Source organism: Cervus elaphus, chromosome 11 (assembly GCF_910594005.1).
Source record: "Cervus elaphus chromosome 11, mCerEla1.1, whole genome shotgun sequence".
In the NCBI taxonomy this organism is placed as follows: domain Eukaryota; kingdom Metazoa; phylum Chordata; class Mammalia; order Artiodactyla; family Cervidae; genus Cervus; species Cervus elaphus.
In genome coordinates, this window is record NC_057825.1 from 8,136,446 (window position 1) to 8,160,392 (window position 23,947).

At 56.3% G+C, this 23,947-nt stretch overlaps 2 protein-coding genes and 1 non-coding gene across 5 annotated transcripts in view; 2 read left to right on the plus strand and 1 right to left on the minus strand.

Moving 5' to 3' along the window:
- The first annotated feature begins 968 nt into the window (after positions 1-968).
- Positions 969-6,490, plus strand: PTGES2 (prostaglandin E synthase 2). Its single transcript, XM_043917371.1, has 7 exons — positions 969-1,273; positions 2,564-2,761; positions 3,424-3,482; positions 3,847-3,996; positions 4,260-4,460; positions 4,751-4,868; positions 5,853-6,490. Exons 1-7 carry the CDS (start codon positions 1,004-1,006, stop codon positions 5,973-5,975), a joined length of 1,119 nt encoding a protein of 372 aa, XP_043773306.1. The 5' UTR covers positions 969-1,003; the 3' UTR covers positions 5,976-6,490.
- Positions 6,491-9,548: 3,058 nt separating this feature from the next.
- On the plus strand, positions 9,549-9,621 carry TRNAG-CCC. Its single transcript has one exon. It is a non-coding gene; the product is annotated as a tRNA-Gly (tRNA).
- Positions 9,622-16,431: 6,810 nt separating this feature from the next.
- SLC25A25 (solute carrier family 25 member 25) overlaps positions 16,432-23,947 on the minus strand; it is a 33,916-nt gene continuing 26,400 nt past the window's right edge. For all 3 annotated transcript variants that reach the window (XM_043916758.1, XM_043916759.1, XM_043916760.1), the window contains exons 4-10: positions 22,917-23,028; positions 21,485-21,643; positions 20,080-20,232; positions 19,626-19,733; positions 19,360-19,527; positions 18,613-18,763; positions 16,432-18,509 (exon numbers count right to left, since the gene is read on the minus strand). In XM_043916758.1, the coding sequence (XP_043772693.1) occupies positions 18,325-18,509; positions 18,613-18,763; positions 19,360-19,527; positions 19,626-19,733; positions 20,080-20,232; positions 21,485-21,643; positions 22,917-23,028 (1,036 nt within the window). In that variant the 3' untranslated portion in view covers positions 16,432-18,324. The remainder of the gene's footprint in view (positions 18,510-18,612; positions 18,764-19,359; positions 19,528-19,625; positions 19,734-20,079; positions 20,233-21,484; positions 21,644-22,916; positions 23,029-23,947) is intronic.

A 23,947-nucleotide genomic window follows, 5' to 3' on the forward strand; every position in this document is an offset into this window, starting at 1 on the left:
GGGCAGAAAAAAAAATCCTGGGGTTGGTGGGGTTGGGGTGCGCGGAAATCCCGAGTCAAGGACGTTCACCTGCTACCTGTTGGGCTGGGCAGTTTCTGCGGCTGTCATGGACCGGATGCCATGACGCTTTCCCTGACACTGTGAGGGGTTCAGTCTCTTTCGATTGGGTGCCTGTTATGGGTGACACTGAGGGCCACATATTAAAAAGCAGAGACATTACTTTGCCAACAAAAGTCCGTCTAGTCAAAGCTATGGTTTTTCCAGTACTCATGTATGGCTGTGAGAGTTGGACTATAAGGAAAGCTGAGCGCCGAAAAATTGATGCTTTTGAACTGGGATGTTGGAGAGGACTCTGGAGAGTCCCTTGGACAGCAAGGAGATCCAACCAGTCCATCCTAAAGGAGATCAGTCCTGAATATTCATTGGAAGGACTGATGTTGAAACTGAAGCTCCAATACTTTGCCCACCGAATGCGAAGAGCTGACTCATTTGAAAAGACTCTGATGGTGGGAAAGATTGAAGGCGAGGGGAGAAGGGGACGACAGAGGATGAGATAGTTGGATGGCATCACCGACTCAATGGAGATGAGTTTGAGTAAACTCAGGGAGTTGGCGATGGACAGGGAGGCCTGGTGTGCTGCAGTCCATGGGGTCGCAAAGAGTCGGACACGACTGAGTGAACTGAGGGCCACATGGCGAGCTGCACGCCTGAGTTCCTGCATTCGGCTCCGGGTCACCACCGAGACCAGTTACGTCTACACTCTAGAAGCCGAGGGGCAGTTAGCAGACATCCTCAGGTGTTTCTGACAGATGTTTTAAAAGTTTTAAATAGATGTTTTAAAAGTTGGGCGCCGGGGACGCACGCTCGGTCCCACGAGGGCTGCCCCGCCCTGCTCGGCGTCACCGTCACCCCTGGCAACCGGCTGGCCCCCGCCCTTTAAGGGGAGCCAGAGCCAAGGCAGTCTTTGTTTCTCGCGCCCTTCCGCGGCGCCGGCGGAGCAAACATGGCCCACGCTGTACGGGCGCTGTGGCCCCACGGGCGAGCTGTGGCCTGGAGGCTGGGCGATCGGCCGGCGCTGGGACTCCACGCGCACAGCCGGGCCGGCTTCACCAGGGCAGCGGGAGGCTCAGGCCCCGCCGCTACGGCCCGCAAGGGGGGTCCACGGCTTCTGGGGGCGGCGGCGCTGGCCCTGGGTGGCGCCCTGGGACTATACCACACGGCGCGGTGGCACCTGCGTGCCCAGGACCTCCGCGCAGAGCGCTCGGCCGCACAGGTAAGCCCGAGGTAAGGGCTTGGGTAGCAAGCCGCACAGGTAAAGACCAACCCTTGGGTAGGGGCCCTGGGGTGAGCGCGGAACCCCGGGACTTCTGGGAACCGGCGGCGTCAGGAATCACCTCCTCTGTCGCCTCTTGACCTTGAGCAAGTGACTTGGTTTTAAGCCCTCCAGTCCTCAAAGTCCTCACCTGTGAAATGGGGCCTTACTGATGCTGCTAACTGGAACAGCCTCTGTTTTAAAGTCGTTTTACAAACGTGTTTTAAGACTTTTTAATGGGAAGATTTGGAAATCACTGAAAAGGGAAAGTCTCTTGCACGGTTTATCATTTTCCAAACATTTTTCGCCTCCTTCCCCCTCCCCCTGTCTCCAAATCCTGAGGTTGTGTATTTTAGTGTATTATTAGTGTGTATTATTAGTGTTGTTAGTATTTTTACGAAACTGATGACCATTAGATTCCAGGCCCTGAGGCAAGGAACAAGGGTATGTCCCCCCAGGCGAGGGGATGGCCCAGCTGCCCTTTGCTATGCTCTGTACACAGCGCCAGCCTGCACCCCCACCACGCCCCCACAGACGCCCATTTCCTGAACCCCTGGGAACAGGAGTGGATGGGGAGTGGAGTCATCCAGTGTCTCCCTGCCCACCCACCTCCATGGCCCAGCCTCAGTCTCCCATCTTGGAACAGTGGGGGAGGGGGACCGCAGCTGTGACTTTCAAACGTGAGTATGCGGCAAGCTCACCTGGGGCTCTCCTGCTCTGTGAAGGCCAGGGGCCCAGATTCCACCCTCTCCTGTTGGGGCTTTGTACATGAGTTTGTGCAAACTCTGGGAGATAGTGTAGGACAGGGAAGCCTGGCATGCTGCAATCCATGGGGTCGCGAAGAGTCTGACACGACTGAGCAACCGAACCACCACCAGCGAAACGCTGGGCTCTGCCCCCTCACCCAGACGTGCTAGGGAGTAGGGGTGGGCACTCCCAAGTTGAAGCAGTTGCATCCGGGGGACACACACCTGCTGGTGTCTGACATTTCCTTGGGACCGGAAAGAGCGGAGAGATGTCTGTCTAGCATTGGACAGAGATGAGAAGATCCCTCCTACACAGAACAGACTTTCTGATGGGCGCTTGAGCCTCAACTGTCCGCTGCAAGAGCCCTTCCCCACCTCCTCGCCACCCATCCCCCATTCTCCCCGAAATTCTCAGAGACACCCTGGAAAACCCCTGGGAAAGGTTTGCTTGGGGCTGGGGCCTGGGCCCCCGGCTTCAGAAGCTCCTCCTCTGCTCCTCGTCCAGCTCTCCCTGTCCAGCCGCCTGCAGCTGACGCTGTACCAGTACAAAACGTGTCCCTTCTGCAGCAAGGTCCGCGCCTTCCTCGACTTCCACGCCCTGCCCTACCAGGTGGTGGAGGTGAACCCCGTGCGCCGGGCCGAGATCAAGTTCTCCTCCTACAGGAAGGTGCCCATCGTTATGGCCCAGGAAGGAGAGAGCTTGGTGAGCCTTGGGGAGCTGCCCCCTGCCCCAGTGTCCCAGGTTGTCCTGGAACACCCCTGAGTTAGACCCTGCTCTGCAGCCCCAGGAGGAACGTGGGCTCTTTGGGCCTCCGCTGAGGATTATAAACCAGTGAGTCTAAGGGAGGCAGAGCGCCACAGAGCTTAACAACGTGGGTGGCCTGGGTTCAAGGAGGGGCTCTGCCACTCCCTGGCTGTGTGACTTAGGACCAGTCACTTAGCCTCTCTGACTTGGCTTCATTGATCGACAGAGAACCGTACCTTGTGGGGTGTAGGGCTTGGCTCCTAGTCTGTAGCTTCTGAGTCCACCCAGCCCTTCAGTGCCCAGGAGGCCAGGTGGGAGAGGGGGCAGGGCTCAGATCCTGGGTCCTTCCCACCTCCTCCTCTCCATTAGCCACACTTGCATAGGACAGGCTTCCCTGATAGTGGGGACTGTGACCTGGGGGAAGGTAGAACTCAATGAGCATCAGTTTTCGGGGTGAACCCCCAGGGACAGGGACACAACACCCAGGATCCCCCTGACCAGTTCCTGCAGAATGCCTGGGTGTCAGGATTGTAGAAGAGCCCCTGGTGATCCAGCCAGTGGCCAGTCAGCCAGTCCCCACCACCCCTCCCAGCCTTGATCTAAACCATCCTCTTCTCCAGCAACAACTGAACGACTCCTCTGTCATCATCAGCGCCCTCAAGACCTATCTGGTGTCGGGGTAAGGAGCCCCTGCGGCCCAGGCTGGCACCACATCTCACGCCCTCTCCTGTCTCAGGGAGGCCTCCCCTGGGCTCCTCCACGGGCGTGGGGGTGGGGCTGCAGCTTAGATGTCCAGAATGTGCTGTGGGTGTCTCTGAGATTTGCCCCTTCCTCTCCTCCGTGAATCTCCCTCTGTCGGGGAGGTGCTTCCAGAGTCTGCCCAAAATCCCTCTTGCTGCAGGACCTCCTGTGTCAGTCACAAGAGGGTGGGAAGCTTCTGTGGGTCGACTCAGGTCGGAGAAGTATTATTCATCCCAAGGAGGTGAGGGCTTAGTCTCCGGGAGGAAGAGGGAGTCGGGGTAAACTCTAGATGTCTCCCAAAGGCAACCCCTGGCGGACATCATCACCTACTATCCGCCCATGAAGGCGGTGAACGACCAGGGCAAGGAGGTGACCGAGTTCTGCAACAAGTATTGGCTCATGTTGGATGAGAAGGAGGCCCAGCGGATGTATGGGGGCAAGGAGGCCAGAACGTGAGTGGGGCCGGGGCTGGCCCTGGGGTGTGGGGCGGGGGTGGTCTCCCCCCGAGGGGACTGGGCTGTGCGAGATGCTATAAGCCTTGAGGGCTGGGGCTGGGCCACGGGCGGGACTGAGTCTCCTTGTTCCTCTCCCCGCCCCGGGTGCTGGCACAGGAAGCACACCAAGCCGGCCATCCGCCCCCCTTGCCCGCAGGGAGGAGAGGAGATGCTGGCTCATGAAGCCCACCTGGCCTGCCCTCTGTCCCCCTCGCCCGCAGGGAGGAGATGAAGTGGCGGCAGTGGGCGGACGACTGGTTGGTACACATCATCTCCCCCAACGTGTACCGCACGCCGGCCGAGGCCTTGGCCTCCTTTGACTACATTGTCAAGGAGGGCAATTTCGGGACCGTGGAGGGCGCCATGGCCAAGTACGTGGGCGCAGCTGCCATGTACTTCATCAGCAAGCGGCTCAAGCGCAGGTGATGGTGCACACGTGGATGCGTGGGTGGGTACGCATGCGTGCACCTGGGGGCTTCCCCACCCCCAGCATTAACCCATCTGAGACTCAAACCCCCAAACTCCTGATTGCCTCCGCCACCCCAGGGGAAGCAGGGCTGGCCTTGGAGTCCAGTTCTGGGTCCCCGTCTTGTACCTTACTCTGTTCCCCTCCCCTGCCCCGAGAGCCGTGTTGGTCCCGGGCCTTCCCGCGCTCCCCACCTGTGCCAGGGTTCAGAGTCCCCTGATGGACTTCTTCTCCATCCCTGCCCAGGCACCACCTCCGGGATGACGTGCGGGAGGATCTCTACGAGGCTGCCAACAAGTGGGTGGCAGCTGTGGGCAAAGACCGGCCCTTCATGGGGGGCCAGAAGCCGAACCTGGCTGATCTGGTGAGTGTGGTGGCGGCAGGGGGTGCACATATCGGAGGGTCTCTCCTTGGGGTGTGGGGAAGGCCCAGGCTGGGAAAACCCAGGTGTGGTCAATACCTGCATCTCACAGCTCCTCCATCCCAGGGGCACCTGGCTCCACTGATTGTCAAGGGCTTAAGGAAAACAAGTGCTCCAGGCTTCTACCTAGCAAAAAGTACTGTGACAGGGTTGTTAGCCTGACCCCAGTACCAATCCTTGAAGTAGTTCTGCCAGGGTAGAATATGTGGCTTGCAAGGTTCAGGTCTTGGAGCAGGTAATGGGGTCCCCTCTTCTAAAATCTCAGGACCTGAGGGTTGGGGAGGGCATTTTCTCAGAGGAAACTCTGAGTTTGGGGGGGGGGGGAGATGCGCTTTGTTGCCCGGAAAAGGGGATGTGGGTGCAGGGTAGGCAAAACCTGCAACCAGCCCACACACTTCATTCAAAGCCCCATGTGCAAAACTGGCCCATTAGCGGGTGTCTCACTAATCCTGCCGACTATGCCAATTGTATCGCTGATCCTGTTCGTGACGCCAGTTGTCTTGCTGTTCACACTGCACTGTTTGCTGAACCCAGGGGAGACAAGGCCCGAGCTGCGAGGCTGGAAGAAAGCTCAGGGAGCCGTAGGAACTGCAGATGCGTTTATTCTCTCCTGGCTGGCACCGCAGCTGTAGCAGTAGACGTAACATAAGCGCACACAACACAACACAGCCTCTGGGGCATTCCAGGTGGAGCTTATATGTGCTTACAGAACCAAAGTAGCCCGTGGCCAAGCGAGTACCTCGTGAGGTTCACACGCAGTGCTATAAGTGATCTCAGCCATTACATATTCATTATTCACAAAACATGGGGCAAAAGCACCTGACCACCCATCTTGGCTAATTTGCTGTTTCCCTAGAGTGGGTCATGGGGCTCTCAGAGAGGGGAGGTGATGGGCCGGTGTGGACACCCCTCTGTACCCATCCCCAGGCAGTCTACGGCGTGCTGCGTGTGATGGAGGGTCTGGAGGCCTTCGACGACCTCATGCGTCACACTCACATCCAGCCCTGGTACCTGCGGGTGGAGAAGGCCATCGCCGAGGCCCCCCAGTGAGCTGAGCCTCGTGGTCGCTGCCGGGGGAGGGCGGAAACAGCAGAAGATGCCGGCTGCGAAGGACCAGGGCCGCTGGGCCAGCAGTTGGCGACGCTGAGATACTGTGTAGCAGGGGACAGGATCATTCGGCCTCTTGCGCACCCCACCCTGGCAGCCCCCTCGCTTCTAACACTGGATGTCTGCTGGGGCCCTGGGAGACAAAGCCCAGGCTCGGTTTGCATCCACGGGGCACGGAAGGCTACCCCACTCCACACTGGCCCCGGGGGGCTGACCCTCCCCGACTCCCTGCTGGGCCTCCCTGCTCTCAGCCTTCTCTGGGGCTCTTGAGGCTGCCCTATCTGTGCTGCATGGTGGGAGTCAGGTCAGGCTCCTGCCCTGAGCAAGGGAAGCAGGGACCCTTTGGTTTTGGGAGACCCCATCCTTGGCTCCCTCTGGTTCCTGCTGTTCCCAGGTGCCCCCCCCCCCCCCCCCGGGACTGTGTATCACGTTTGCAATAAAGAAAAGGTTTGCGGCTCCCCACGTGGTGGCGCTGTAGTGGAGGTCAGTGCAGGTTAGGGAAGGCCACCCTGGCGATTAATACTGTTTGTCCAGGGCTTAGCGAGGGTCAGGCCTGGGTGAAAGGCTCAGCGGGCTTTGTGTCCCGGAATCCCTGGGTTCATGGCCACGGGATGCTCAGCAGGGAGGTGCAGAGATGGCCTGGGGCGCGGATCTGGTTTTGCTCCCCACTGGCTGTGGGACTCTGGGCAGGGCAGCAGCACCCCTCTCTGAGCCCGAGTCTCCTCCTCTGTCAAGTGGGCACAAGGATGGTCCCCACCTCCAGGCACAAGACTCAGGTCAGTGTGTGGAAGGATGTCCGGCTCAGCGGGGGCTGGAGTTGTTCCAGTCCTGCTCTGCCCACCAGGAGACCAGGGGTCAGAGGATATGGGGCCCTCCAAGGCCCTCCGGCCGTGGATGGCCACCCAGGACTTCAGTCCCAGGCCTGGGACTTCAGGGGATGGATGGGGACAGGGGTCTATAAAGAGAAGCAGTTCTCCCACCCTATAAAAAAAAAAAGAGAAGCAGTTCTGGGACAAGGAGGGGCTGTGGGGTCCCTGCTTTCCTGGTTTCAGCAGATGACGGGCATGCTGGTCTGCTGAGGTCGCCCTCCAGAGGCTGGACAGCCAGCCAGTGAGCTGATCACTACCTGCTGGGGCCTCCCTGTTGGGGAGTGATAGGCCAACTCCCTCAGACCCCCTCAGGAGAGTTTAACTTTTCTCTTTAATTTTTTTTAAAAACATAGAAATAATTCATGGTCTTTGTATTAGCACACGTTCAAATAAGGTTGGTGATGGAGTTGGTGAAGGACAGGGAGGCCTGGCATGCTGCAGTCCATGGGGTCGCAAAGAGCAGGCCACGACTGAGCGACTGAACTGAACAGATAAGGTAGCACCGACCTGAAGCCCTCTGGAGGCAGACAGCGCCGTGTGGGGAGGCAGCAGCCTCAGCTTCTGCAGGGCTGTCCGCCACCTGCTTGTTTTGGTTCCTGCTGTGAGCATCTGCCCTTGTCACCCTGTCACACTGGCGGGGTCTTCGCGTCTGCAGAGTGCTCCTGTGGGAGGAAGGAGGGAAGCTGAGGTCACACCACACGTCTGAGGGATGAGGAGCCATGGAAGCCGCCTCTGAGGGGCCAACAGGTGTTCAGGTCTCCAGAGTCACCGCTGTCTGGGATGCTGTTCCCCCTTCACTGATGGGCCTTTAAGTCCCCAAGGGGCCTATGATGGCCCTAGAGCCTCCCTCACCAGGGCAGGAACTAGGCCAGGAGTGCCATGACGTGCTGGGGGAGGCCTTCCTATATCCCTTCCCCTCCCCGCTTTCTTTCTCTTCACAGGAGACCTTTTCCACGTCACCCGCCCGGAATTACTTGGTACTTTTCCAGCTGTTCAAGGAGGCTGGCTGGCCTTTCTCTGTCTCAATCCCAGAATCCCCAAAGGGAGCATTTGATGTGACCTGCTTGGGATAAGGCATCCCCCTTCAGTCCGTGATACCGTGGCCTGGGGAGGGTCTCATGTCTCACAGCCCCACCCTGTGCTCCCTACCTTTTCTGCTCCTCCTGCTGAATCTGGTGACTGGGTCTCCCAGCCTTGGCTTCCTTGGGAGGCCTGGTCCAGCTAAGGAGACCCCGTGGTGCAGGCCAGACCCCAGCTGCTCATTGCCACCCCTCTCCTCGTGTTCGCAGAGATGTTTTCTTCTGACTTTGCATTTCTCAGAGAAAGATACGGTTAACAACAGAGCAGCCATCCTGGGGATAGGGGCCTGACTCCTCACTGCGGCTTCAATCCCTGAGGTTGCTGCAGGTGGAGAGGAGCCTGTCCATACCCTCCTACCCTCACCCACCTCCACTAAACAGTCACCTTGAAAAGTCCAAGTTCCTTGGGCTTCCCTGTGACCGGGACTTCCCTGTGACGGGGGCTGGATAATGGCCAGTCAACGCAAGGCCACCAATGCAAGGGGCCCCAAGTCCTGCTTCTGTCAGAATATTCCCCCCAGAGGTGACAACCTTGCCTCAGTCACCTTTTCTCATAATCGCCAGAGGGCGGTAAGAGGATGCAAAGCCCAGAGGAGGCGGTCACAAGGCCTGGTGCTGCCACCGTGTGGCCAGTTCTGGGATTGCATCTTTGGGCCATTTTCATTCTCCAAGGACTCTTACTTGCCCATCTGTAAAATGGGCTTCCTGGGTAGCTCAAATGGTAAAGAATCTGCCTACAATGCAGGAAACCTGGGTTTGACCCCGGGGTCGGGAAGATTCCCTGGAGGAGGGCATGGCAACTCACTCCAGTATTCTTGCCAGGAGAATTCCATGGACAGAGGAGCCTGGTGGGCTGCAGTCCACGGGGTCACAAAGAGTTGGACAGGACTGAGTGACTAACACAACACAACAAAAGTGGGTTTAACATGCAAGGGTCTGAAGATGAGTGGGTAGGGAGAGTCATGCGTCTCAGGGGAAAGAACTGCAGGCCAGGAACCCTTGCCCCATTTTGGTGAAGCTCCGGTCATGGCATATGCCCTGTGGCGGTGGTGGCAGCAGGTTTGAGGTGGGAACTCTGTGCGCTGTGACCTTGGGCAAGCCCTTGGAGGTCAATTACCCTTCATGAGGTTGTAATCGGGGATGGGAATGTTGCACAAAGTTGATGTGCACTGTTGATGGGTGAGGGGTGTTTTTCTGCAGCCGGCTGGCTGTTTCTTCTCAGAATACACTCCCGCTCTGTTTCCATCTGGGCTCCTGGAGTTCACAGCTGAGAGCTACTGTTTCCAGACAAGAGCTCCAGGAAGTAAGAAGGGGAGATTGTGAGACTGTGCAGATTGGGAGTGTTCCCCGGGGCAGAGCGAGCCATAGCAGAAGCTTTAAGGATTAGGATTCTGGGTTGCTTTTTTTGGTTAGATTCTTAAATTTTAAAATTTCATTTTTATTATACAAATAATTGTGTATTGTGTATAAACAGATCTTGCAGAGAAACAAAAAGATGATACCAATTATTTATAGACCCATCACTGAGATTAAAAAATTTTAAAAACAATTAAAAAATTCAGGGGGCTTCCTTGGTGGTCCAGTGGCTAAGACTCCTTACTCCCAATTAAGGAGGCCCAGGTTCAATCCCTGGTCAGGGAACGAGATCCCACATGCTGCAACTAAGAGTTCAAAGATCCTGCATGCCACAGTGAAGATCCTGTATGCTAAGACACAGCAAAGCCAAATAAATAAATATTTAAAAAATCAATAAGAAAAACTTAAAGACATTTGTTTTTGGAGAATAGCCTTCTAGTTATCTTTTTGTAGGCTGCATTTAGTATGTGTGTATATATAGAGACATATAAATATCTTACATTTTTACATATAATTTATATTTTACATATAAATGTTGGAGAAGATTCTTGAGAATCCCTTTGACTGCAAGGAGATCAAGCCAGTTAATCCTAAAGGAAATCAAGCCTGAATATTCATTGGAAGGACTGATGCTGAAGCTGAAGCTCCAATACTTTGACCACATGATGTGAAGAGTCAACTCATTAGAAAATACCCTGATGCTGGGAAAGATTGAAGTCAGGAAGAGAAGGGGATGACAGAGGATGAGATGGTTGGATGGCATCATCGACTCAATGGACATGAGTTTGCATACGCTCCGGGAAATGGTGAAGGACAGGAAAGCCTGGCATGTTGCAGTCAATAGGGTCGCAGAGTTGGACAAAACTGAGCAACTGAACAACAACAAATGTATCCTATAGTTGGTGGTGGTTTAGTTGCTCAGTCTTGTCTGACTCTTGTGACGCCATGGACTATAGCCCACCAGGCTCCTCTGTCCATGGGATTCTCCAGGCAAGAATACTGCAGTGGGTTGCCATTTCCTTCTCCAGGGTATCTTCCCAACCCAGGAATCAAACCTGAGTCTCCTGCCTTGTAGGCAATTTCTTTACTGACTGAGCTACAAGGGAAAACCCTCCAACAGTTAAGTGGGGCATATTTTGTGGCAAGCACTGTTTTAAGCACTTTATACAGACTTTCAATATCCCTCTGAGGTAAGTACAAGTATTCCCATTTTACAGATGAAGAAACTGAGGCATCAGGTTAAGTGAATTGCTTGGTGTCACACAGTAAATAGCACAGGAAGGACTTGAACCTAGATTTCCTGGACCCAGAAACACTGATCTTAATCAGAATATTATAATATTCCTCTCTCTAGAAATATATTTTTTAAAATAAAAATCCAGATCACATTGTAGTCCAGATCAGCAACCATTCTCCCTCACTGTTTCTAATGACTGCTCCACTGTATGCCACTGCTGCCTAATTTATTTAACCAGTTGGATGGGAAGGATTTGGACGGGCAGAAGTGTCTAACAGAGAACAGGGCTGTTAGTGGGGGTGGGGGTGGGTGGGGAGGTGGGCTAAATAATGACCCCCAAATATATCCAGGACCTAGTCCCTGGAACCTGGGAACATTACCTTATGTGGCAAAGAGACTCTGCTGATGTGATTAAATTAATGATTTGGGGATGGAGAGATTTTCCTGGATTACCTAACTAGGCCCTAAATGTAATCACAGTCTGCTTGTAAGAGGGAGGTGGAGAGAGCTTTGACTAAAGAGATGTGAGAACAGAAGTGAGGCTGGAATGACGCCAGGAAGAGGTCACAAGCCAAGGAGAGCAGCCGGTCTCCAGAGGCCGGAAGAGGCAAGAAATGAATTCTCCTTGAGAGCCTCCGGAAAGAAGCAGCCCTGTGGGATACCTAGATTTCAGTCCATTGAGATTGATTTTGGACTTCCGGCCTCTAGAACTACTGGGAATAAATATGTGCTGTTTTAAGATGCCACGTTTATGGCGATTTGTAACAGCAGTCTTTTGTTGTTGTTCAGTTGCTGTGTCCAATACTCTGCACCCCCACAGACTGCAGCATGCCAACCTCCTCTGTCCTTCAGCATCTTCCAGAGTTTGCTTAAACTCATGTCCATTGAGTTGGTGATGCCATCGGTTAGACGAGTGTATGTTCCTCGGTTCTGTCTCATCACGACAAAGACTTGGAGTGACAGACATTAAAGCCCTCGGCGCGTCACAGCTCTCGGGTCTTGGACAGACCGTGTTATAGCTCTTAGACAAATCAGTGTTACAGCTCTGTGTTACAGCTCTGTTTTATTTAGATATTAGCAGGAAAATCCATCCTCAAGGCTTGAGGGCATGCTGACCCAAAGACGCGAAGAGAAGACAGTGGGAGAGCGTGCCAGCGAGCAGGGCAGGGAGAGAGAGACTCCCGGCCCTTTGGCTCCTCTTTTTATATGTTTTTTTTCTCCCCCTAGGCCTGCCCTATGAAAATTGGGCTAGCCAGGAGTATTGTTTGTTCTACCTAAGGTCCTCACTCCGGTCCTTGGACCTTCCTTTGTTCTAGTTTCGAGGGCTTTTCCCTTCTTTATCTTTTAGTCACCACCATTCTGGACTCCTGTTTCCTATTCTAACTACCTAACACATCTGACCATCTCATCCTCTGCTGCCCCCTTCTCCTTTTGCCTTCAATCTTTCCCAGCATCAGGGTCTTTTCCAATGAGTTGGCTCTTTGCATCAGGTGGCCCAAATATTGGAGCTTTAGCATCAGTCCTTCCAATGAATATTCAGAGTTGATTCCCTCTAGGATTGAGTGGTTTGATCTCCTTGCAGTCCAGGGGACTCTCAAGAGTCTTCTCCAGCACCACAATTGCAAAGCATTTATTTTTTGACACTCAGCCTTCTTTAAGTTCTAACTCTCACATCTGTACATGACTACTAGAAAAACCATAGTATTGACTATATGGACCTTTGTCAGCAAAGTGATGTCTCTGCTTTTGAATACACTGTCTAGATTTGTCATAGCTTTTCTTCCAAGGAGGAAGTGTCCTATTAATTTCCTGGCTGCACTCACCGTTTGCAGTGATTTTGGAGCCGAGGAAAATAAAATCTGTCATTAGGACACTAATACAAATGGTACAGACCAGTATAGTCAGGGAAGAGAACCGGCTACGGGGAGCCAAGTACCAGAGGTAAGTCCCTGGCTCTGTGTCAGTTTCCTTCTCCATAAAATGCGGGGCAGGGGTTGGGCTCTTTGGTGCAGTCAGGGGCCTCCACCAACCTGGCGGGTGTGGGTGGAGCCAGCTCAGCGCCTTCACAGCTGCTGTGGAGAGATAGTCTTTCCTCCTGGGCCACAGGGACCATGCTGAGTGGTGATAGCAAAAGGCCCAGAGAGACCATTCCTTTGTACTCCCCATGCCCCTCCTCCGGCGCCAACCTCTGTGTTATGGAAACTGAGCTGGGGAGGCCTGGGGGCCTGGGGCAGCCCTCTGGCCCGCCTCTGGCCTCAGTTTCCTCATTCCTGGTTGCTCCCTGCCCTCCTGCATCGCTGCCCTCCCACCGCCTTCTTCCCATCCAGCTCTGGCAGCCTCTCCAGCTCCTCTGACCGGGCTCCTGCTTCCTCGCTGGCCCTGGGCGGCAGAAACCAAGGTCCACGCCTGGGCAGTGGGGCCCGGCATGCAGCCTGCTCCTCCTCTCACCCTTCCCCTACATTCCAGTCTGCTCGGACTGGTGAGATGGGGCCTGGGGGCAGCCTGGCCGCGAACCAAGGTGGAGAACAGGGCCTGGGGCTTCAGAGTCAGCAAAGCTGGTTTGAATCTTGGTTCAACCTATGCCCTTTAAAAGGGAAAAAGAATATATGTATGTTTTGGCCGAGTCGTGGCTTGCAGGATCTTTGTTTCCTGACTAGGGATTGAACCCTGGGCCCTCCACATTGAGAGTGCAGAGCCATAACCCCTGGACTACCACGGAATTCCCAACATTTGCCCTTTGGATGAATCTGGCATTCCTCCTGGCCCTGAGCTGTAAGGCAAATACCGTGCCCATCTTCCTCATGAGGAAACTGAGGCTCAGAGAGGCATGAAACTTGCCTAAGATCACACTGCCAGGTGCCAGGATTCAGGCACAGCCCTGCCTCACTTTCCCCCAGCTCTCTGGGGCCTCCTGGCCAGGACAGCAGCCAGGGACCAGGTGTGTCACCTACCTGAGGCCAGGCAAGGAGCCCCTGCCCCTCAGTGAAGTTCCCCACAGGTGGGTCGTGGCATGGTCCAGGCTGCCAGGTCTGGTGTGGGGGCAGGGGCCAACCTTATCTTCACCCCCAGGCACACAGCCAGAGTGGGTCGCTCTGATCTGCTTCAGGGTCTTGTCACCTGTTCCCAGTGAGGCCCTGGGCAAGCCCCTGCCCCTTCCGGGGTCTTAGTTTCCACCTCTGTAAAATGGGGACATAGCGGCAGCAGCCTTTGTCCCCTGTGTGCCCTTTGGGGACTGAGATGAAAGGGTCTCGCTCCAGGAAGGAAGCGCACAGAACATGGGCCAGGTCCCCCCACCCTCTCACCCCCCAGAGCCAGAGATCCCAAGCTTCCTCAGCGGCAGAGAGTGAGGGGAAGCGGGGGAGGAGTGGAATGAAAAAGCACTTAGGGGAAATTACTCGGTGTTTGGAATCCAGGATGGTGCCGGGGCACTGCAAGTGTTTAAGGACCGACCATTTCCGTTTCCTGTCTCGTTTCAACTTCCCAACAGCCCTCCCAAGGCACGTCTGGAGGTCAGAGGTCTGGAGTGTGTCTCACTGGGCTAAAGTCAAGGTCGTCCTCGGGGCAGCGTTTCTTCTGGAGGTTTTCTGAGAAACTCGACCTTGCCTTTTCCAGTTTCTAGAGGCCACAGGAGTCTGACACGGGGCTCCTTCCTCCATCTTCAAAGCAAGCGGCCCCGTCCATTCTCCCTGGCTTTCTCCCTGCCTTCCTCTCCCACAAGGAAGCATCTTGTGATCTTGGGTTCACTTGGATAATCCAGGCTACTCTCTCTCCCTGTTTGAAGGTCAGCTGATTGGCAAACTTAATTCCATCTGTTACCTTAATGAGCCTTTGTTTGCCTTGCCACCTAATGCACTGGTTCTGGGGATTAGGACTGAATGTCTTTGGGAGGAGATGTAATTCTGCCTCCCACACATGGGGTTTATCCAATGACTTAACTACTCGTTAGGCCTGTAGTGGGTGCCGGGCACCTACTGGGAACAGCATATGAGAAAGTCGATCCTCTAGTTGATGGCGAGAAATACGAGGAAGAAAAACAAATGGGGTAATGAGCTGTGGAGGGAACAGGGCTGCCCCCGTAAGCAAGGTGGCCAGGGAAAGCCTCCGTGAGAAGGTGACATGTGATTGAAGACTGGATGGAGGGGACTCCCCGGGGGGTCAGGTGGCTGAGACTCTGTGGCTCTTAAAGCAAGGGCGCTGGGTTTGATTTCTGGTCAGGGAACTAGCTCTCGCATGCTGCAACTAAAAGATCCTGTGTGCTGCAACTAAGACCCAAGGCAGCCAACTAAATAATTAATAAGATTGGAAGGAGGGAGGAGGGAACAAAGGAGGCAACCATAGGAAAGTTGGCTTGGTGACCAACACTGTCAACTGCCTCCCAAAACTAACTTCTGTGCTGGAGAAGCCGTTCTCCCAGCAAGTGGAACAGAGCACCTGGGAACCTGGGACCCAGCCACCAGCCCAAGGGGAAGCCTGGATGGGGTGGCTGGGGGGACCCAGTGGTTGGGAAACGGTTTATGCCCGTTGCCCTGGTAATAAGCTGACGCAAGTGGCGTGTTACTTTCCTAGCTGTAACAAATCACCCTGAACTTGGATGGAAAACAATAGAATTGAACTCTCTCACAGTGCGAGGCCAGAAGCCAGAAATCCCAGTGCCAGCAGGTTTGGTTCCTCCCGGAGGGTCCAAGGGAGAAAGCGTGGCCGCCTCTCCCCTCGCCTCAGGCGGCTGCCTGCAACCCTTGGTGTCTGATGTGTGGGTTCATCACGTCAACCTCTGCCTCTGTCGCCACGTGGCCTGCTCCCTACGTGGTGCTCTCTTCCGTGTCCAGATTTCCCTCTTCTATAAGGACACCAGTCCTTGAACTTGGGGCCCACCCTCGCCCAGGACGACCCCATCTTGATCACTTCTCCAAAAACCCTGTCTCCAAATTAAGCGGCATCTGAAGTTCCCAAAGGACATGGATTTGGGGGGTGTGGAGTGGTCCCTGTTGAACCCAGCAGAAGTGGCATATGTATTTCACACACGGGGCACACTCTTGTGCCCCCTTACGGCCTCTGAAAGCCAGAGCCCCCTGGCATGTTCCCAAAGCTGCTTCATAGTACGCCCCCCCACCCCACCCCTACCAGTGGCACCCAGGGCGTTGGGGGACTGGGGTGTGGAGTTATTTAATGAACACTTCTTGGCACTGGGCATGGTTTTAGGTGTTGGAGGTACGGCTGCAAACATTCCGTTTCCACAAAGCAAAATAGAGAGTGTTGGGGGGCCCTCCAGAGGGACGGGGAGGAACCAACTCCGTGGCTGGAGAGGGGCAGCCAAGCAAGGTTGAGAGGAAGAGTCGGGAGGGGCTTCCGGCTGCACTGAGGGACCAGCTCTGCCCTAGACAGGCTGAGGCAGGTGAGAGCCGAGGAAGGACCTCCAGATGCAGCAGCCCCTGGGGCACTGGCGGCTTGTCAGAGCACCCCAAAGCCAACAAGCATCCATTCTAAGGATGGAGTGCCTTGAGAAGCCTTGGGAGCTGCTCTGAGTCGGGGAGGGGAAGTTTTCTCATGTCCTCTGATAAGACAAATGGATTTGTACTCTAACACATGGGCTTCCCTGGTGGTTCAGTGGTAAAAATCCGCCTGCCAGGGCAGGAGACGCAGGTTCGATCCCTGGTCCAGGAAGATCCCCTGATGGAAATGCCAACCTATTCCAGTATTCTTGCCTGAAGAATCCCATGGACAAAGGAGCCTGGCGGGCTACAGTCCATGGGGTCGCAGACAGTCGGACACGACTGAAGGGACTTGAGTGACACAACATTCTAATGTGGAAACAGCCCCGTGCCACCCAGGCCCAGGTTAGAAAAACCATGACTCCGTCATCAGCTCTGAAACTTTATTAGAAGGCTGTTTTAAATGACAATTCTTTCTTAATTTGCTTTGTCACCAATTCCAGTTACAACTCTATTTGTATATAACAGTAATTTTTGCATTGATCTTTGCATCCTGTTTGAATTGTCCTCATCAGGCCATTCTGGTGAATAGAAGTGTGACCGTGCACGTGCACGGTGACCAGCATAAGTGAGCGGGGGAGCAGGTGGTGGGGTGGTGGCCAGGACAGAGGGAGCCCGCTTCACACGGGGTGGCGGGGGGAGCTGGTGGCCTTCTGCTCTGGCCCTCACCCCCAAACTCACAGTGATGGGTACCTCATTGCCCTATCCTTCAAAAAGCGGGGAATAAAGAAATCCCTCCCCAGTCCGAGAAATGATTTGGACTTCATCTTCAACGGGGTGGGAGTTTCCCTCCCTCTTCCCACCCTTTGATCAAACCCTCAGCTCCTAAGGCTTCCTAGGTGCTGCCCCCCGCCCCCGCCTCCTGACCTGCCAACGGCCCGTCTCTCTCTGGTCAGGGCCTTTCTGCCTTCTTTGCCTTTCTTCTGTCACCAGTTCTGAGAGGAATTTCTTTGGACAGGCACAAGGGTCACGCCCACGGCCCCCTGCTTCCTCTCCCCACCCCACCTCACAGGGGCTGGGAAGGTACAGTCTACCAGGAACATAAATATGAATAAAAAATGAACTTGAAAATGACAGGCTATTAATTAAACAAATCTATAAAAATAGTTAGGACGTAACTCTGTTCAAATAAATACAAAATAAATAGGCTCCAAGCAGTGTGACACATTGCATCTGCGGAATGTGAAGTGGTCCCACTTGGCCCCCGGGGGGATCGGATGCGAGTCCCCAGGGGCGTCAGAAACAGACTTTAATGCGGTCAGCCAAGCCATCGGCTCGGTCTTCCTTCTGGAAGACTAGAACCTGCACGTTTGTTCAGCTTCTTTCTGAACAAAACCCTTCTTCCAACAATACGTAATTATTAAGGCCTTGAACACCTTTTCCCTCTCTCGCCAGGGCGTGCAGACGCGGGGCAGACAACGGCCCTTCCCGCTTTGACATGATGCCCGCTGCCCTCATGCCAGCGGGGCAGAGGGACTTGGTTCTGAGCTGGTGCCAGTCCTGACAGAGCCTGGGCCCAGCTCAGAGCCTCATGAGCCCCCGCCAGCGGCAGGGAACAGAGGCCCTCTGGGTTCCAGGACCTGTGAAGCCATGCGCCAGGATGCCAGGCAGCCTGGCCCCCTGTCATGCACACGTGCATCCACGTGCCCGCCTGCTGGGCAGCTCGGGAGCCAGACTCCTCCCTCTTCCCTGCACCAGCCAGCCAGCGGCAGGGTGGCCGGTCGGGAAGCCGGGCTTAGGTTTCAGGTACAACTATCCTTCCCCACGGACTGAGGGGAGAGGAGCAGAGTGGGGAGAGGGCCGGGGGCCTCCTCCTACCATTGAAAACAGCAGCGAGGAAGGAAGTGAGGGGGGCCCCCAGGGGAAGACGCTCAGCAGGCCAGAAGACGGCCGGCGCCCATGGTCCGGCTGCGAGGATGCGACGGGAGGATGAAGCCGGCCTCCCAGCCCTGCTCTTCGGCAGGCGCCCCTGGGCAGCGCTCACCCCCATGCACTCCAGCCCATGTCCTGCTGAGCCCTGGGCCCTGAGGAACACTCACAGGTCCTCCCTGGAATGGACATGCGGGTCAGCCAGGGTCAGCGGGACGCACCCGGTGGGCCTGCCAGCTCTGTCCCCCCCATTTGCAGGCACACCCCAGGGTTTTCACAGCTTGGCTTCAGTCAGCGTAGTGTTGGTACATTCACAGAATGAGATGGCTACACATCCCAGGGCTGGGAGCCCAGGATCAGCGAGTCCACGCAGGCGGCTGGCCCCCTCTCCCGTCACCGCGACTGCACGCCCAGGGTGATCTTCAGGTTCTCGTACACCACATAGCTGATGCTCACGGCTGGGATCACCTTCATGAAGTTGGGGGCCAGCCCCCGGTACAGGCCAAAGGCCCCCTCGGTCCGCAGAATCTGTTTGAAGAGGCTGCTCATGGTCACCTCGGGAGCACCCTCCATGGAGGCTGCAGTGAGAGAGACCACCTGTCAGGGGCCTTTCGCCGGCTCCTCCCTGCGTCCCAACCTGCCCCCGGGGGAGACAGGGCCCTGGGGGCCGCCCGGCCTTACCTTGGGCCTGCATCCGGGTCCTGACCAGGGCCAGTGGGTAGCTGGCCAGCTGGCCACAGGTGCTGGACATGGTGCCACAGGCCAGGAGCACAAACACTCCAGGGTCTGCACTGTTCACTGCATAGCGCTGCAGCCAGGCATTCTTTAGCGTCTGCAAGGGTACAGGGGGCGGGGATGAAGTGCCTGCAGGCCCCAGGAGGGAAAAGCCTGAGAGACAGTTAGGGACTGAGGGGTGGGGGGGCTTGGGGGTTGGGGGTAGATATCGGATCCACACAGGAGGTGCTGCCCGGTCACACGGATGGGATCCGCAAGGCCACAGTAACCCAACTCGCTTGGCCTGGGCTGGCCCCGGGGGCTGGCTGTGCTCCTGATTGGCCTGCCCTTTGTTTCTGCTGTCACTGGGGATTCCCAGATAGGGTGGGGAGCGGGGTGGGGTGAGGGAGGAGGAAGGGGCAGCAACCCCTTCCTCTCCTCAGAGAGCCGGACCCCTGTGCTCTGGAGCCTGCAAGGGCCTGGGGAGCCCCCAGGGCATCGCGCTCTCTAGATCTGTCGGCCAAGCCCCTGGGGTACAGAACCTGGGGGCTGCCAGGGGCAGGCAGTGTGACAGGAGACCCCTTGCAAGGGACAGAGGAATCTGGAAGGAGACAATGGGGGGGAGGGGGCTGGGGAGGGATGATACTTGGCCAGGAGGGAGTTTCTGAATCTCTCCTGCTGCTCAAGGGGCCTGAGTCCTCCAGGGCGCCTCACCTCATAGACAGCCAGGTCTATGCCAGCGTAGGGGATGATGCCCAGCATGTTGGGGACGTAGCCTTTGTAGAAGGCAGCCATGCCCTCTCGGGCCAGGATCTTCCTGGCACAGTCCAGCATGCCCGAGTACTGGCCTGTCTTGCGCAGGGCCATCCGGGTCTTCAGGACCTGCAAAGCCCAGGGAGGTGATGGAAGCGTGAGCAGGGCCCACTCTGCCTGCCCACCCCCACACGGGCTGCCCGCCCCGGCACCGACGTGGCCCTCACCTCCATCGGGTAGATGCTGCTCTGGGCGATGGCCCCTGCCAAGGACCCTGCCACAAGCCTCTCGTGAATCCTCAGTGTCTCCTGGTCACTCCCAATAAGACGTTTGATCTGGAATAAGGAGCCAACAAACTGAAACCCCCCTGCCGGAGACCAGCACACCTGCTGCTGCCCCGCCCGTCCGCCTGGGGCCGATCAGGTTTAACTGAGACCTGGTGTCCCTGGGACTTTTGATGCTGCCCAGAGAAGGCAGACACTGGCCCCCGGTGGAACGGGCTAGTGGGGCAGTGCGGGGGTCAGACCCAGGCCTCTCCAACCCCTGCCTGGCCCGGCTGTCCCTCAGGTACAAGGCCTGGCTCTGGGTTCCAGGGAATCAGCAGGGCAGGGACCTTGTCGCAGGGGGCGCTCAGGGTGCAGCTGCCAAGGGACAACTCTCCCTGGAGAGCCGGGTCCTCACCTGCTCGTAGGCCATGAATTTGATGGCCGACTCGGGGGCGATTTTGAGGACATTGATGCCGTTGCCCCGCCATAGTGATCTGGCTCCTCCTTCTCGAATCATCTGGGTGAACCCACCCACGATGCACATGTTGTTGCTGCGGGAGGCGTGGACCTGGGGAGGGAAGGACAAGAGGTCGGGAGGAGCCACAGGGAGCCACCGTCATCTGACCAAGATCCAAGATGGGAGGTAGGCAGGCAAGGCTCTGCCCTCTCGTGCCTGAGACCGACTCAGCGCCCTGAGAGTCAAATGTGGCTGTGGGTCCAACCAGACTTTTTACTGTGCACCCAACGTTTATATGCCAACACCATGCTAAACACCTCTTACACCTCCATGAGGACTACTTAAAAAAATTGAACTTTTTACTATGGAAAAATTTTCAAGCATATATAAAAGTACAGAGTAGCTTCCATGAACCCATAATAAGGTTCAACCAGCATCAGACCAGCCAATCTATGTGCCCCCTACCCATGACCCCTCCTCTCCTACTCCCACTAATTGAATGCATTCCCAGTCTTAGTCATTTCGTCCAAGGACAGCCTTTCATCTCTATAGCATTCCTGGGGATTTGGGGAAGAAAAACAAACTGACGAGGCAATTGGTTCGAGCCTCTTAGTTTCCAGAGGAATAGAAGACCTGGGAGTGAAGGGAAGCGCTCCCGGTCACCCAGATGGGAGGGTGGGGGGTGGGGCCCCGGACTGGGTCCCAGGCCCAGAGCTCCTCTGCCCAAACCACTCCATCTCCCTGGTCTGGCACCTTCTTCTGTCCATAGGCCTTGAACTGGGGCAGGGAAAGGCTGACGCCTTTTCTGAGCAGGGTCCTTGGCATTGAAAAATGCCAGAACACCAGCCAGGGAACAAGGGGGTGACTGGCCACTGTTCAGATGACACTGAAGTCCCATGGTGTGTCCTCAGGCAGGTCGATTTCACAACCCTGCCCCTGACGTGGGTTCAGCTTATCTCTGCCCTGTGGACTCGGAATCGGGCACTCGGCCAGGGGACTAGTGTCTGGGCCAGGTGAGGATCAGCTTGCACAGCCCCCCATGCAGTGGTCTACATAAGATGTACATAAGGCGATAGGTTCCTGCCATACCCCAGTTCTCACTGGGGTCAGCTGCCCATATTACGGCCCTGTAATGTGACTCCCAGCTTAAGAGCCTCGGATAAAATTAGATCAGCAATGTGCAAAAGGTCACCTGGGCCAGGATCTAATGTCGCCCTGGTCTAAGCAATAACTCCAATCTGATTTACTGAGTTAGAAAGGTATGAGCCCAGAGCAGGGCCCCAGGCAAGGGTAGGGAAGCCAACCGACCAAAGAACCGCAAGGAGGAAACGGGTGGCTCAGGGCCCGTCTTGCTTGTACATACCTGCATGAGCACCTTGAGTCTGTCCAGGGGGGCTGTGCAGGTTCTCGAAACGGCTCCCGCCCCACCGCCGGCCACCAGGTGCCTCCACCACATCCCTGTCTGCCTCTCCTCTACCGTGAACTCATCGGGGACTGTCAGATTCTCACCCACATCAAAGATCTGTGAGGAAAGCCAGCACCAATAAATCAAGCAGGCTCCCAAAGCTTGTGGCTGAACTACCGGCCGACAGCTAGGTCCACTGCCTTCCACTGTCTAAAATGGAACTACCACCATTCTGCACCCCCCCGCCCAACTCTGTGGAGGTGGCAAAGCTCTGAGCCATCTGTGGCCTTGAAGAGAGAGGCCGAGGTTAGGGTCCTGAAAGCAGAGCTGGAAAAATGCAGGTACAAAACCAGGAGGACGGCCTGTCCAGATGCCACCAGGGGCTCCTGCAAGAACAGCTTACAAAGGCATTTCAGCTGAGGATTGCCAGGCTGGCTGTGCTCAAAGGATCAAGTCAGGGGTAAAAATTCTTCTGAAACACGATGTGTAACCAGGGTAAAAATCCTTCTGAAACCCGAAGAGTAACCGGATCGCGCCGGCAGAGCATTATGCAAGGCTTCTGCAAACACGAGAGGGCTGTGCTGCCTGAGAGGCGCCTTCTCCCCTAGGGCAGCGGGCAGAGCCAGCTCTGCTCCGAGCCCGGGGGATGCAGGCCCAACCTGAGGAGCAGTCGGCTCCTACCCAGGGGGTGTCCACTTAATTTCACCCCACAAAGATGCCAGGCGTCCCCTGAAGGCACCGAGGGAGACGGAGGAGGGGTGCCTGTGGCCTCCCCTCTTAGAGCTGGTGGCCTGGGATGGTGATAGGACTGCGACCAGGGGGCACTCAGCAAGGAGCAGCAGAAAGGGATGCTTGTGCATGGAGGGAGCACGCGGGCAGGGGGGTCAAGGGGCCACCACCAGGGAGGGTGCCCTGTGTTTCTGATCAGAGGTGAAAGAGCTATGTGTGTGTGGCAGTGGGGAGGTATTCTTTTGCCATAGGGGGAAATGACACAAAAACTGCGGTGGCAGACGGGGAAGACACTTAACAGCTCGGCTATTTGATCTTTACCAGGCAGCTCCCACTGCCTCCCAGGAGGCTTTGCGAAAACCAGAGGGCTCAGTGAGAGGGGTGAACCCTGAAGATCGGGGAGCAATGGGGGCGACAGGAGGGCACCCTTTCTGGCAGAGAGAACCCCGTGTTTGGGGAATGGGTGGGGCCATTCAGGCTGGCTGGCACGTGGGAGATGGAGGGAGCACCTGGAGGGCTGGCAGAGGAGTAAATAGCCCTGCTGCTGAGGAGGGGGCAGGCCAAGAATCCCCAGCAGGATGGGGGCTGATGCTGGGCAGACGGGACCCTCTGGGCGGGGGGAAGGAGAGACCGCCTTCCGGCCCTGGGAGGCGGGACTCACCGTGGAGTGCTTCCAGTAGAGGATGATCTCAGGGATGTTCTCCACGGGGTGCAGGAGGTGATAGTCTCGCCACTCATGCCAGTCGATGGTCATCGTGCCGTTTTTGTCCATGCTGCAAGACACATGCATGGTCACCCACGTGGACGCAGGCCCCATCTGTCAGCCGCAACTCCCCCCCGACCCCGAACCTCCAGGGGAGCCAAGGGCAGGCGTGTGGCCACCAGGAAACCACAGAAGGCACCCCTGTCCCGGAGGAGAAGGGGCCAGGTGGCTCCACACCCCACTTGGCACAGACACAGGGATGTAATGGCCCACGAGCACCCCGATTTGATCAGGCACAGCAGTCAAGGAGGCAGGAGGAGGTCCCCAGAGTGACACGGATACTTACTAGGTGACAGGGCCCCAGAAGTGGCCCGTTCGTATTCTGACAGACAGACATAAGGAGGATGCAGAGGAGAGAGGAGAAACAACACAAATAAGTGCTCTGAGCGGAGGTTAGTGAGGCAAGCACACGGCACAGCATGGCGTGAGGATGCGCTCTGCAGGTGAGGGGAGCGAGGGCCAGGGGCTGCCATCCCTGCCAGCCGGCTTTGGGCCCCCCGGGACTTAAGGAGGCTGGGGAGGACAGGAAGCGGCTGCAGGGCTGCTCTGGTGGGAGCTCCCAGCCCCTAGGACCACCATTTGCCTGGGGCTGACTTTCGGGGCAGTGCATCTGAGGGTGAAGTTAAGAGGAAGTTCCCCTCACTGGAGGGTGGCCCCGTGAGCCCTGCTGCTCCCTGCAGGACCAGGCAAAGAAGGGTGTTCCTTGCTCGCCTTTCACCTACTGAAATCTCCCCACTAGTCTTTTCTCTTCGAGGGTGGCTGGCGTCGGGCACCCTGCCAGGGGATTTGCGATTCTTCCACTGGGAGCTGACCTGGACCCTGGGGAGTGGCTGGCCTCTGGGAGGGGTTACTTATTCATCCCTTTCAACCACCAGGAGCCAAAGTTCATGGAAACAGGGTTAATACAATGAATGGCACCGCGGAGCGAG

Bases quoted from the DNA above. Each gene is read 5' to 3' on its own strand.
- PTGES2 (XM_043917371.1), top strand. From the start codon at position 1,004: ATGGCCCACGCTGTACGGGCGCTGTGGCCCCACGGGCGAGCTGTGGCC. The intron at 1,274-2,563 runs GTAAGCCCGAGG...CTCCTCGTCCAG, and splicing joins CAGAGCGCTCGGCCGCACAG to CTCTCCCTGTCCAGCCGCCT. The intron at 4,461-4,750 runs GTGATGGTGCAC...ATCCCTGCCCAG, and splicing joins AGCAAGCGGCTCAAGCGCAG to GCACCACCTCCGGGATGACG.